General features: G+C 38.9%; 1 protein-coding gene across 1 annotated transcript; it reads right to left on the bottom strand.

The window, feature by feature from the left end:
• Positions 1 to 5277: 5277 nt before the first annotated feature.
• LOC137297849 (dnaJ homolog subfamily C member 9-like) lies at positions 5278 to 12810 on the bottom strand. The gene is made up of 5 exons (XM_067829811.1): positions 12624 to 12810; positions 11594 to 11746; positions 10600 to 10716; positions 9483 to 9694; positions 5278 to 5716 (listed from the first exon to the last, which is right to left on the bottom strand). The coding sequence occupies exons 1-5, from the start codon at positions 12715 to 12717 to the stop codon at positions 5519 to 5521; spliced, it is 774 nt and encodes a 257-aa protein (XP_067685912.1). The 5' UTR covers positions 12718 to 12810; the 3' UTR covers positions 5278 to 5518.
• Positions 12811 to 15884: the final 3074 nt, after the last annotated feature.

The raw sequence follows: 15884 nt of genomic DNA, 5'->3' as shown, positions 1-15884 counted from the left end.
AATATCGGGAGTACGAATAAGCGGGGTTCTAGTGTACAGAAAGCTGTTATGGGTGATACGAGGACGAGAGTAGGTATCTTATATAAATAAACTTTTACAGCTGTTCAAAAGAAAAAAACAAACTCTTAAACACAGGATTTTACTAATTGCGGCTGACAATGACATACAGAATGGGAGACACGTGGCGAGCCATGCATTTTGAAACGGGTGTTTCTAGAAAGGGAGTGTTTAGAGCGTTTCTGTAAGCTTTATACTGGGCATTAGAGATTCCTGAAAACACACCAAACAGTTAATTCACACTTTGTTTTTTTTGTTGATTTGTTTTGGCCTGGCATTTAAATTGCACTAATCTACGAGCTGTGTGATCAGACGTTCCGAGGTAGTACCGACTCTACCTGGTCCCAGCAAATGACGCATCGGCGACTGTCTATATAACCTTATCACCAATTTTAGACTCGGTCGTACGTGCGGTTGAACATGCACGACTGTACACGTGCGACGACGACCAGAACAAAGCAGGCACCCGTTGACCACTCGAAAACAGGATGAGAAAGACTAGTCTGTCTAACAGTCCCTGAAGCACATTATATTCTCTACTGTGTAGCCATCTCTGTAATGGCAAATCGCCAAATGAAGCAAGTCTAGGTTCCCTCAAGGAACTCAATCTTGCGATATTAACGAGGTGGTCGACTCACTGGGTAAGTGAGTAGTTTAAAGCCGCTTCTGCCACTGTTTCGATTACGCAACCGATCTAACGAAAATATTCACTTTTAATACTATGATTTGTATCAAGAGGTATAATGAGGGAAAAGAAATCAAATGGCAACTGAGAGATGTACTTCCCTACCAAGACTGTTTTTACCAAAATAGTGTTTAAAACGGCGCAAAAATACCCACACACTGATGTAAGATATCATTGAACGTTTTCGTAGCCTCGCCGGTATGAAAATACACACGATTCTCCATATTATAACATTGTATTATGTATTTGTGGAGCGATTATAGACTGACGGACTCGGATCGGCAAAGTAGGTAATAAAAACGTATATCCCCTGCTAGATGCGGAGCATGTTACAGAGGCTGCGTGCAAGAATCAGCGAACGCATGTTACATCCCTGGTATGTACATATGTGTTTCATGAGAGGTTTTCGGCCGCTGAACATGCTCTTACACAGACTGTGATCTGGTGCAGGCAAAAACAAACACTCGGGATAAAGGGATGGAAACAATGGGTTGAATGTACACCCACTGCAAACATGTTCACAGGTAACGTGCAGCAGGGAAGGGTTTGTCTCAACTCAACACCCATTCAAGCAGTTCGACAGCGTCCTTCAAATCTTATCCCTTAAAGCTGTGCTGCTTCTCATGCATGTTGAATGAATACGGAGGTTAACAGATATATCGTAAAGGATAGCAATTGACTATAAGCAAATTACCACGAAGGGTCTGATTGACAAATGGTTATTAATGTATTTAATGTAGATAAACAAACAAGTACATGAGAAACTGGTAAATAACAACTCTCTAAATACAGACACGTGATGCGGACATCTGCCTATCCGTCGAATCATTTGGGTTTATGTACAATTGAGGTATTTAATGAACAGATGGGCCATTCCTTCAAAATGCCGCGTTTTGCAGTGTAGGGTTGGGTGCCTGAAACAATAGATCCTGGGTTCGAATATCAAAGTGTATCTAGGTGTGTCAGCACCCGTCAGCATCTTCGTGGGTTTTACCAAGCTGGTAATTGTATGAGACCTCAATAACGTCAGAATATCTGATCACATCAAAATTTTCGCCCTTCTGTAACTAATTCAAAGAGACATTTAAAGAGTTTGCTGTACATATTACTTCCTAAGTCAGTTATTAATCCTTGACACTTCTCAAAAAGCAAACTTCCTTAAACGTGTATTTGATATGACAATTTAAGGGTTTTTATAACACTTATAGTTGTTATGAATGTTATCTCCTTGTGGACTGTTTTTGTCTGGGGAAACATCTGGTTTGGGATCATATGTGGGATGAAATATGTTGAACAGCTTATTGAAATATATGAAAAGCAAGTTTCATTGGTAATTTTGTTCTGTCTCATTGCTATTCACTACGTAATGTCTTTTAATGTTAGTATTTACTCTTCTCAAACTCATCCATCTGACCCCTCATGCTCCACCTTTGAGCATGGCAAAAAGATCGTTCATAAATCAAAGCGGTATCCACCTCACTGAACAATCTGAGTGTTTCACAGGACTCGTTACTAATACTCAGAAAGAACATTTTTCACCCAACAGTTCCTAATAACCAAGAGCTAAAACGTATCAATAATACTTCTCTACAAATTAATAAGACCTAACACCGCGTTGAGGACATAACCTCTTATGAAAAAGATTTTGTTCATAATTTACCTACTAGCTCCCTCATGACAACTGAATTTCTTTGCAAACTGGGTCTGTAGCCTGGTGGTTGAAGCGTTCGCTCGTTACATCGTAGACTGCCCACATGGGAACAAAGCCTATTTTGCTGGCTTACAGTCTACCAACCCACCATTTTGTGATAGTGCTGAAACTTTGTCAAAAGTAGTCGTGGCTATGTTTAGTAATCATTCTAGCTCTGGATCATGGCTGTGGGTTTGTTACTGTTTGTATTCTGAAACTCATCACTTAAGGATCACATTAAGATGGCTCCAAGATACAGAAATGAAATAATGTTCAAAGCTAGATGAAACTCCGCCTGTGACACTATTTGTGCATTCATCTATTTTACAGCATAACACACACCATAATCTCCGTTCAATTTGTCAAAATGGCAAAAAAAGATCAAACTTAGCTAGGTGTATACTTAAACATGAAAAATAACACACACACATACACACACAAAAAAAACCCAAACAAACAAAACAACAAGCCAATATCTTTGTATTGAATCGCATATGTATCAAGGGTGGGTTCTGGATTTTGGAGATGGGGGTGCACACAAATACTGAAGTCCAAAGGTTTGAGGGGAAATACTCATCTGGGGGTAAAAATCGGGTGAGGAGGGATGTGCGCAACCCTTTCTGGACCCGCCTGTGTTTCATTATGAGCACCAAAACATGACGTTTGACGCCGTCCATTGTGTGATGGGACATTGTGTTCATAGTGCCTAATGTCACCCTAAAGAGGACATCATTTAAAACAGCCATTGCCACTAAGGTGACATAATGCACAGACGCAAATTACCAAATCAAACTTAAAAAGTAATGACAGTGTAAACTGAAGTTAAATGTCTACAAAAACACATACCCTGACCAGACCACCTCTTGATATCTTCCAAGACTGACTTTGACCTTGACATGAATCTCACAAAGTATGAAATGTGCAACAATGGTACTAAAGAAATTACTTAAGAAGCATTCAAGGGAAGTCTTGAAAGTCTATGAAGAAAATCCAGTGAATTCAGCTTAATATACTGAAATCTTCAAAGTGTCGCAGTGACCTTGAAAGTTATGTGAAGGTTACCAGAACTGACTAGGGCCCTGCGCCTCCATGAGATGAAGCTTGGTGTAAAAGAAATTGAAAAAACTCGAGTGAATGGTTCTAGGTGTGTCACGATGACTGGCACATGATGTAGCTTAATATGCTGAAAATCTTCAAAGTGTCACCGTGATCATGAAAATTAAATGAAGGTCACCAAACTAGACTGGACCCTGTGCTTTCCATAGATAAAGCTTGGTGCTGAATATGAAGAAAATCTAGCGAACGGTTCTTGAGATATCTTGCTGACAGGAGTAAAACGTTGAAGTCCCCTTGTGACCTTGAAATGAAGGTCAAGGTCAGCAAACCTGGCGGAGACTTTTCTCATACTGTGATGAACCTAGGTACCAGTTATGAAAAGAATGTACATTACAGTTCTTAACATTCCAATTTGTACGTATGGATGCTAAATGCACAGCTGGGGATATAAAGTTCATATAATCTCCTATTCTGTTGCCTGATGAAGTGCTCCAGAATAAAAGCAATCGGTCGAGACTCCGATTGGACCCAAATCTGCCCAAGTGAACTGTTTATATTTGTTGTAAGTGAGAATAAGCCAGCCCCATTCAGCAATGCTCCAGTTAGTGTATGGTGCTCAGATGACAAATGTAATCTAACACTAACAAGCACTGTCCCTAAGGTAACGTAATCACCAATCGAAAAATTTATCAAATAAAACTTTAAAAGCAATGAAAGTGAAGGTCATAGTTGAAGATGCAGCTGAATGCCAACAAAAACATGACAAGTCAACCTCTCTTGATATCTTGCTCTTTAGTTGTTCAAACACACAAATATTTTCAAGACTAACTCTGACCATGACATGAATTTCATGGGGTATGAAATATGCCCAAACAGTAATAATGAGAAGTCTTGAAAGTTTTGAATAAAAAAACAAACCGTTCTTGAGACATCTTGCTGAAAAGCATAACATGTAAGTTAACATGTTGATAACTTCAAAGTGTTGTAATAACCTTGAAAATTATGTGAAGGTCACCAAAATTGACTGTGCCCAGTGAATTCCCTAGATGAAGCTCGGTGACAACTGTGAAGAAAATCCTAAGAATGCTTCTTTAGGTATCTCTGTGAAAAGGGTAAAAGTCCCCTGGTGACCTTGAAATGAAGTTCAAGGTCACCAAACCTGACTGGGATTTTCCTCTACTGTGATAAACCTAGGTACCAGATATAAAAAGAATCTAGCCACCGGTTGATAAGATACTCCAATTCATACGTACATACATACAGATGTACGGACAAAGGTTCACGGGGTAGGGCATAATAAAACAGGTATGGTAAGGATGTATATTTGTTTCATGTTAAAGTATTTCCAGCTTTTGCCTTTTCCATTATTTCCAATGCACTTCTTTTCATGAGCAAAACTGATTCTAAAATTAAAAAGCAACTTTGCAGATTACTTTGTTATCATTTTTGTAAATATGAAACATGCTCTCTTTCTGTAAGTTTTAAGATGTTAATAGTTAACATAGTTTGAAGTTAATTAGTTCTTGAAATGAACACTATCAGTCAGTATCATTTGATCATCTCTCACAGAACTGGCAAAAACACATTGCCTTGAGAAATATTCAAGGTTTTAGTAGATCCAATGTGGGATCTTTTTTCAATTTCTAAAAAGGAAACAAAAAACAAAAACAATAAATATGCATCAAACCACTGACGATTTTGTTGTATTATGCCATGTGTATATGAAATCTTGGACTGTTGTTATCCCAAGCTATTTGTTAATTGTGTTCAAAATACTCAGAACAGAATGAACATTTATAAGTTTTTATTTCACGATACATCTAAAAAGACTTAAGAGTGATAGGTGAAATACAATGTATATCAACAAAGCGTCATTTCCAATGCTGAACACCATAAATAACTTACAACAATAACCATGGTAGACAACTAAATCATGTGCTTTCAAATAATGGAATTAGAAGGAAAAAAACTGGACTTGAGCTTTCCATTTCCAAATTCCTAACCATCATATTCCAGCATGTCCCCAGACATTATGATTTAGACTTTCTGCTTGTGCCAGGCTTTGGCTTCTTTGGCTCAGCATACTTTGCTTCAAGCTGAGCAAAGAAGTCGTCGGCTGAGGCACCTCGTGATGCATGTCTCTTCTGAATCATAGCCTTTAGTGAGTCTGTTTCCTTCATTCCGATTTCCTTCATGGCTTCCTTAGCTTCTTCAGCCTCAGCTTCCGCCTGTAAACATGCAATCAAGGCTACAATACGAGTAAATTCATCTCAGGTTAGTCAAATTAGCCTATGCATTTTTTGGCAGAGCGAATGCTTCTGAATATATTTGACCAATACAATAATCTGAATTCAAAAACAAAACCTGCAAATCAACTGCTTGCCTTCTTGGTCCATGTCTCATCTTTCAGGATAATTCACACTGGAACATCACACAGTTCTAGTCTGTGTAGCAAAATCTCACTATTCTAGTATCATATGTTATATTTGAGACTACACTTCCTGTATATTGTGAATAATGTCCAGTCCCTCTGGCATTCCGCTACAAATTTAAGCAAATTCTGCAAAACATCCTGCGGTTAAAACATTAGAAAAAACGACAAAACCAATATACAGATCTTCATAGTTTAATTCTGAAACACTGATATAAAGTTAAGTCGACAGTACACATCACATCTTGAGTAAGTTTGATGACAAAGCACTGACAGCTTTTTCTGTGTTTGAGAATTAAACTGTCACTCTCCTCTCATTCGTAACTTTGATGCAGACAAACAACTTCCGGTTTCATGCAAATTACAATTTTATATTTAAGCAAAATTTGAAATACAGTCAGACCTCATATATCCGAACTTCAGATATCCGAATACCTCGGTTTCCGAACATTCTTCACCAAAAAAAAAAAGAAAAGAATTTTTCTAGTGACAATTTACCACGTAGATCCAGATGTTCAGTTTCCGTATCCAAACGGTCAATTTTGCTAACGAAACATCAAAATGTGTACAAATTTGCCTCGTTTATCCGAACACCAAAGCTGACATCGGCAAGATGTCAGATCTTTACCGCTTACTATTACTGCTTTTACCTTTGTTGTTGGCGAGATATCAAAACACGAAGTCTATTATGTCTGCTGCTTGCCAATTCATTGTGTGTCTAGCTAGTTAATTTATTGTTTATTGAAGACATGTATTTATCATAGGGCGTGTAGGTTAATTAGAGAAGAAACAATTAAAGTTTGATACTGAGTTGAATCGTTGATTGGGTAAGCATAAATAATGACAACTGGGGGTGCCAGTCCTTATGCAGATGACAGCAGATCTCTTTCGAGATTGGCTGCTGTTTTTTCACCGACAGATGAGATCACGTGGAAGGCGGGTGACATTGCTTCTTGACAATGTGGCAAGTCACAACTGCAACAATCTTAAACTGACTAATGTTACTCTCCATTTCTTGCCACTGAACACAACCGCACACATCCAAACCATGGATGCAGGAATCATATGGCAAACATTGACTTCACACCAGGTGAGATCTCACATCAAAGATCTGATTTATCACTTCTAAAATGCCGGCGACATCACAATCTGGAACAGTCATCAATTAAAGACTTTTTCGAGCCAATGTAATTTATGTTATGTTATGCTACACATGTAGCCGACCGCCTAGGTCCTGATTCAGACATCCGAATGATTCGTATATCCGAACAATTCAATAAAAAACCAAAGTGTTTGGATAAACGAGGTCTGACTGTAACTTCTATTTTCAAAATGGTCGATTTTGAGAACGTAATTGCAGTGTCAAATTCATCTAATTTTATTTGAAACATGCCTAAAACTTGCTTTAATAATAAAGTATCTTTGAAAATGTCAAAATAAATATGTCAGTTCGTTTTATGTGTAACCGATCCTACTTCTGACATTAACTCTAATTCGCGTGTCGGCTGTCAGTCAGTTTTCACTCAATTCTTAAAATAAGCAAATTTCGTAGCAGAAAATTGGCAAATTCTGCACTGACACTACACAAAAATGTGTTTTCCGCGGACGTTTTTCTGCATGGAAAGGTAAATTCCGCGATTTTTTTCTGCTATCACAGAATCGCGGAATCCAGGAGGGACTGTAATGTAAGTATGACATCTTGTAGCCTGGATCAAATACATTGTGTATAGAGTTGTGATGATTAATCGATACGCAAGTTATCGCGATTCAAGAGCTGCACGATACGATACATTGATATGATTGTCGTGTATCGATTCAACACGATACTTACATACTTAGCAGTCTACGAAAACACCGTCTCCCCTTCTATTTAGATTTTCGTGGAAAATATTGCCATGGACATGCTCTGACTGAGTTAATTTTCACAAATTTATTTTGTTATCTGTGCAAAAAAGCCAGTTGTGCCAATGCTGGTCCCTGCTGTTCCATTTTTCTGGGAAAACACTACTTTACTGACTCATGCTAAATGTTTTTAATAAAATGTCTTTCATGATGACATGTTTTATTTTTGTTGGGAGAATACCTTCCCTGAAATGGTAACATAACAGTACATTATTTCCAGTACTTTTATTTTTCTGTATACAAGGACAAAATATCGTGATACGTATCGTATCGTGTGTATCGGACTACCAGTATCGTGATACGTATTGTATCGTGGCATGGGCGCATCGTCACAACTCTAATTGTGTACCCCATTCCAGGAAGCTGAGGTGGCTGTGTGGATTTCATCACAGATTTTACGTGCCAGCTATAGTTGCCTAACTCGGATCGTTTGGGTTCACAAATCTCCAGAAAGTACTTCATTGTGAATGTGTAAGCAAAAATCTTTACTTCAGCCTTATTGAGGAAATTAACAAACAGTTTGACATAACCCAAACTCACTTTTTTTAATGAACATTGTTGATGCTCATCTCAGGAACTAGAAAGTGATATGATTAATAGGTGTTTACAAAAGACCACTAGCATTTATAAACTGCTCCTGAAACTAGACTTGACATAAAATCCATACTGATCAACTGCTTGATCTTCTACACTTATGATGCACACAAAGATCCTACAAACTGATGAAACTACAGTAGCAAACAAATGACTCAGAACACTACCATTCTTGTTGATTTTCTCTTGTAAATGGAAAGTACATTCAAATGTTAAAGGTCACATGCAACGTAAAACACAACTATGCAGATTCTGATACCTTTCAGTAAGCACTTACCGAAACCAATCATCAAAAATGCCATTTCAACCTATAAAATTGAAAAAAAACATAATGCAATGAAAAAATGCCCACAAAATCAAGAGTTCAAACAATTTACTAATTTTCCCCCAGCACTGGGGAAAAATGTGGTTTCAACAGCTATGCTGCACTGCACTCATAACACATGTGCAATGAATAGGTTTGAGGAGCTTGAAACAATATGCCTGCCTGGAGTATGAGGTCATGAGCAGTAGTCTAATCTTAATTGTTTACACAAACAAGTAAATAATCTACTTGTTACATAAAAAAACATGTTGTTTGTGATCAGCGGACACTCACAGAGAAAACTCGAATCTGGTTTATTCACACCTATAGGTATGCTTGCACGTATGCAAATGACAAAATGCAATGAACAACTTCAATTATTGACCACATCCAATTTGAAACTAACACCTATCGAGCTTATATGCTATAAACATAGAGCTGGTTAAGCCAGTGGCCAATGAAAATGCTTTGTTACACTTGAGAGCACACCCACTGGCCCTGACTGATTTCGGCATTGCAGCTGATTTGTTTCAAGGGAGATAAACCCATGTACAAAAGATTACCCTTTTGATTTGTGATTATGTATGCCCTTATAAATCTGTTTATTTGTTTTATTCTTAATCAGCAATGCATATTATATATCATGAATAAGAGATAGCTGTGTTTTAATTATGTTTGATTTTTTGGTTGCATGTGACCTTTCAAATTTTTTTTTTAAAACAAATGAAATCAAATGCCTTTTAAGCTCACTAGGCTTACAAACCTCTTTCCTTCTCTTTGATTTCTTTGTCTTAGATTCCTTACTAAAGGCCTTGAAGTCTGGCACTTCGTTCTTCTTGATGAGATCTTTAAGTATTTTGGCAAATCTTTCTTCATCGTCAATGGTAGCACACAACACACTCTCAAGGATTTGATCCATGTCTCCCTCAGACTCCAGATAGGCTGCTTTCAGGTCCTTCAGTTCCTCCTTAGAGCCTGCACAGCAAGAATGCAGGGAACTGACTATGGTGTCTTAGTCAGCTAATCACTAAACACATTATTTTCCATACAGTATTGACTGACTATTGGTTTCCTGCCATTTCTTTCAATATTCCAGCAAAATCATTTCTGGCAACACCAGACATAAGTTTCCAACTATGTACTCACGTGGGTAATCAAACCTGGTTCTTTACCCGGTGAGCAAACACTTTAACCACTACGCTACGCCACATCCACCATACAATGCTGAAATGGAGGCTACAAAGTAGGAGAAAAATAAATATTCCTATGATCATTATGTCATGAGCCTGTATCACTGGACAGTGGTAACAGTACTTACTTGTGTGTTTGTTGTTCAACACTGCATATAGCAATAATCCATCTGTACGAAATGGCATGTAAATAATAAAGTCTGGTGTAGACAGTCCATAGATTGACATCATAAGCATGAAACTATGCATCAGCACTAGTGTCATATGCATCAACCAAGTCAGAGAACTTGATCATGTTAGTCAAACGTGGGCTGCTACAGAGGAAGTCACAGGGATTCATATCATGAACAATGATGATCCATGTGAACGAAGAATGATGACTCTCCATCAATCATATCTCCTCCCAATCTATATAGAGACCACTTATGTCCAGCATATGCTGTTGGGTAATATTTTAAACTGGCTACCCACTACATGCCATGCTAGTACTATAAAATTATCAGCAGGAATGTCAATAATAAAATCATTATTCACTTCATGACCTTGTCAACAAAGTAACAAGGGACATAAAACTCTTTACGACTGTTTGGTGTTAAAGCAAACTACTCCTTGATGAAATACACCATGTATTGTTTCATTTTACAGTAGATTGCAGGGAACCAATTTTTTTTCAGTGATTATGATTCATACCTTTGTACTTTTTTTCATATTGCTCAATGTCTTTGATGGATATCTTCGCAAAAAGCACTCTCCAGTACTCATACCAATCTCTGTCCTGTTCCACATCATTCTCCTCATCAATGTCCCCTGAAGTTGAAACAAGCAAGGCATGAATTGTTAACAAGTCAGGTTTGATATAACAAGCTTGTAAGCAAGCCTGAAGTATTCATTTGAAAGAAAAGATATCTGTGAACAATATGGAAACTTCTTATATATTCTTGTCAAATCAATGCTGGATTACTATAAAGATAGAGGACTCATAAATGACATTTGGAAAACATACAATTGTTATTTCAATCTTTTAATCTAGTTTTATTCACTGCCAAGGCCATCCTCGATCTCCCGGGTATATGTTACGAAAAATCTCCACTATACCCTTAATGCATGGCTTGGCCCAATAATTTTATTACTTCCCTTTGTTGGCTCCTCACAGCAGCCAATCCACTAAGCCCTCATTACAATTGTCAACAAATCATTACATTTGTCAACAAAGATAGTGGTCGCAGCCACAAAGGTTTGTTCGCAGTTCGACACAGATTTTGAGGGAAATCATACAAAATGACATATCTGAAACTTTCAAAAATACTAGTATGTGCAAGAACTCCTTCTACATCTTTCAGAGGACCCCTGCATCAATTGTATTGCCAAGTTAAATTGGCTGGATAATTTAAGAAGCAAATGTGAGTTGTGATTGGTACGTTCAACTTCCTGTTTGGGTAAAAAACAGCCAAGGGAGGTAATACAAATCATTAAGCTGAGCAGTAGATAAATCCAGGGTTTAGTGGAGACTTACTGTAATGTATATCCTGGAAATTACTGAGGATGTGTCAAGGCTGACAGAAATGAATAATGATTTTTCCATCAGAAATAATAACATATGCATTAGCTTAGTTTCATAACTATTTTCAATAATCCTTCCATAAGGCATGTAAAATATCTCTGGAAAAATGGATAAATAGTTTACCAGTTTCATCATAAATTGCTCGCTTCTCTTTATCGGACAGAATGCTGTAGATCTTGCCAAGAGTCTGGAACTTCTTAGTGGCCTCACTCTTGTCTTCCTGTTTAACTCGGTCTGGGTGTACCTTCAGTGATAACTTATGATAACCTTTCTTAACTGAAAAGACAATGTTTACACACATTAAATCAACACATACCAAAGAATAAAATATGGAATGTTAATCCAGACATTACTTATACCCTTATATCATAAATTACATGATGGGGACAAAAAAACCTTCATGCAATAAAACAATGTGTGTTCTTACTCCTCCAAAAACCAATAACATGTGTAAATAATTGGCACAGTTACAGAAAATCAGCTACATAACCATGTCACCCTAACCCTTATCCTAAACATTACCTTAACCAAACGTAAACTCGCTTGCTTTCAAAGATGGCAGGTGTCCCGTATTTTGTAATCTTGTCAAATATTTTAATGTTGTGACACATTCAAAAACAATGTGAAAGTGAATTAGCCAAGGCTTAAACTTCTGAAGTTAGGGATAGTCTTCGGTAACTGTGCACCACAAACGTGGCCTGCAGTGGATGGAACGATCGGAATTGTTCCCAACTCTTACTCTTTCAGCCAGAAATCGCTACGTCGACAAATATTTTCCAAAGAGTCGATCAACTTACCATTAACGACCTAAATCCATTACCAGGCGCACTTGCCGACTTTACCCCCAAGCACTAACCCCAACCCCACACCCAAAACATCGTAAAGGGTGCCAAACCCTAACCCCAAACCCTAAAGATCGTAAAGGGTGCCAAACCCTAAACCCAAACCCTTAGGATAGTAAAGGGTGCCCAAAACCTAAGGGTCGTAAAGAGTGCCTAAACCTAAACCCTAAGGATCGTAAAGGGTGCCAAACCCTAAACCCAAACCCTAAGGATCGCAAAAGGCGCTGTGCCCGGGCAACTGCTTCAACCCTCAACTACCCATTTGTTTACATTCGCATTTTGAGAGACTGTCTCGCAATGAATCAACTTACTCTCTTGTAGGCTGGCTGTTTTCCTTACTTTCAGCACATCATACAGATCTTCCGTATCATACAGATCACGACACGACTCTAATAGACCTGGCATTTTTCCTTGTCAGCACAATATGTCTATCGTTTGGTAAAACAGCGCTTTCGCGCGTTATTTCACGACATCTCTACTCGTAGAGAGTTACACAAGGGCGGGTACTATGTGAATTAGAATGGAGTGACGTCCCTTTGATTGTTCACGTTACCTAAATCTATATTTTATATGCCGCTTCTTTTATTGTGCGCCACAAATTAGAATAACTTGATATGTGGACTTGAGAAAATGAAAATTTTCAATGAATGTTGGCACCTCTTAGGACAAGGTTTGAAACGGGTGCCGATCAGTGGTAAAATCAGCAATAATTCTACTCAAAACAAACATATTATAGACCCGGTAAATTGTCAATATGAGCAGGGAGACTGTATATAGATTGTAGATTACCCCTGCCTCTTCATATGCTTGCAAAATCAATATGTGTATATACTTGTTTCTAACGCACAATAAGCAATTTGTTCGTGTTGGGTACTTCCAATATAGTCGCTATTTCGATATGCATACTTTAACCATCTTCGTGATGTTGTCGAAAGGCATTGTAAGTGTGATCACCGAGTTGCTCCACAAAACACTGACGTGTCAGACTGTCAATTTTGTCCCCGGAAGTAAGTGTGGATACAAGAATAATGAAACTCCCAGACTGACGCTTAAATCCTGAACAATGGAGTAACTAGGAAATATATAACACGTACAAATTGATTTTAACAGGGATAGGTTAATTTAGCCTTTTTTGGTCACAGAAGTATGTTTGTGAATAACATTATGAACATGATCAGACACAAACATTGTCCGAGTTGACAGAATTGCAAGACCCCATTTTATGCACGACCCCATTTTACAGAGTGTGGACTCAAAGAGTTCTAAAACTGACAGTGAAGATAAGTATTATAACTCTGCAGGAAAACGTGTTGTAAAACTGCTCTATACCGTTCTGAAATGGAACGTGACCGACAAGACTAGCTGTTGTGTGGAAACATTAAACAAAGCCCTTCACCCAGCGAAGAATACAACGTTGGATGTGTCTGTTTGGTTGCTTGAATAATTCTGTTGAAGGTATGTGTGCCGCTGAGTATAATGTGATTAACCTAGTAATTCTATGTAGAATTAATCTCGCCTTGAGTCTGTCATTTCTAGTATCTTTAAATCGAAATTTAGACGTATGCAGCTCTGCGTGTAATATATATGCACGCACTGTATAAATTACATGTGTATGTGTATATATTTTTTAGAATATATATACTGACGGGCAAAAGAAACTTCCTGTTGTACACTGTATCTTAATTTCAACATGTAAGATCATTATCAAATTGTTTCCTCGTTATTGCCTCAAACATGAGTTTGATTACCACAAACAACAGCGCCCAAACGCAACTCTTTACCACTTTGGACAAAAAAACAACATGCACGTGTTGTCAATATAAGGATTCAAGGCACGTGCATGTATGGTATAAAACCACCCCACAGTGCCTAGCAGATCGCACTTCAACAGAAAAACACTTAACAATGCTAAGGTTAACTCCAGGAGATCGAGAGAGAGCCATCGGAATGCTGCAGATGGGCGCCACTACGGGTGACGTTGCAAGAATGTACCAGTGTTCAGTCGTTACCGTGAGGAACCTTCGTCGGCGTTATCAACAGACTGGCCAGACCTCAGACAGATCCAGGACAGGCAGCCCAAGGGTGACAACTACGCAGGAAGATCGGCACCTGATGCCATTGCACCCGAGAAACCGCTTCCTAACGGTGACGTCATCAATGGCTCTCGGTCACCCAGTCAGTCGACGAACGGTAACAAGAAGACTACGTGCCCATGGTATCAGGCCAAACAGAGTAACGCTGCTGACTGACAGACATCGTCATCTGAGGGTGCTGTGAGCGACAAGTATCGGACGTTGGCAACTCCATGATTGGCGCCGAGTTCTGTTTTCTAACGAAAACTGATTCTGTATATCTAGAAGCTATGGAAGGGCTCGAGTATACAGGAGAAGAGCTGCGTCCAGGAAGCAGAGCCGTATTGTAGAGGCAGAGTTGGGGTACGGGAAGACACCATTTGTGGTGACCAGAAGACAGAACTGGTGGTCATCAACGACAATCTGACCGGCCAGCGATACACTAACCAGGTTCTTCTGCCATTCCTTCAACAACGACAGGGGATATTGTCCCAACAGGACAATGCTCGACCGCACGTTTGCTAGAGTTGTGCAGAACTTCTTTCACGTCAACAACGTTAACGTCCTTCCATGGCATCCACGCTGTCCTGACATGTCGCCCATCGAGCACTTGTGGGATCACCTTAATCGACAGCAGATTCGACGGAGACAGAACCCACCACTTACAGTTCAACAAATGGCTTAAGCCCTTGTCGAAGAATGGAGGCGTATAGCAGCTGACGTCATCAGACGCCTTACCACTTCAGTAAGAAGACGCGTGTTTGCGTGTATTCAAGCCAGAGGTACGCATACTCGCTATTCGTGACGTCAATTCCCAGATTGCTGTGTTTCACAACTGGACCGTCTGAGAGCGAAATCTCTATTTTGACCCCATGTCGACCAAAATGTGTTGAATAAGTCAAGGTCTCTGTTAAAGCTGAAATGTTTGTTCTGAACATATGCCTATGTCATTGCTTAACAAATTACAACATTCAAATTTCACCTTGTTCTTGTCGGGTTTTAAAGCTATCAAATTGTACGAGATGAAAGTTTCTTTTGCCCATCATTTCATAATGAACTCCGACTTTGGGTGTGCCATTGATGGATGTTATGTATGGGTGTATGTTGTAACAATCAACCATGAGCAGCATGCGCAGTAGCTGTGATTATCGAGTTTCGGCCATCTACATGCTCGTTGACATAGAAACATCAATTCCATTCGGTGTTGGTAAGCAAATATGTCTTCAACTGACAACTGTTCAAAGATGGCAAGATATTCGTATGCTGGCAGGTCATTGTGGGCTATTGCCAGAGATGTTCGTCCACGGACTATGAGCCTACTGGCCAGAAAATATAAGCAAAATGAAATCAACGTGAAGACTTGGAGTTTAGGTCGACCATGATTGACAACGTCCCAAAAGGATACAGCCTTTATCAGAATCACAAGTCCAACTGAATGGTCTGATACTGCCTAAAATCGGCCTAGCTTTATACCACGACACATAACAACATGTTGTCACG

The sequence above is a fragment of the Haliotis asinina genome, chromosome 10 (genome assembly GCF_037392515.1).
Source record: "Haliotis asinina isolate JCU_RB_2024 chromosome 10, JCU_Hal_asi_v2, whole genome shotgun sequence".
Classification (NCBI taxonomy): domain Eukaryota; kingdom Metazoa; phylum Mollusca; class Gastropoda; order Lepetellida; family Haliotidae; genus Haliotis; species Haliotis asinina.
Note: the sequence above shows the minus strand (reverse complement) of the source record. Positions and strands in the feature narration are given on the sequence as shown.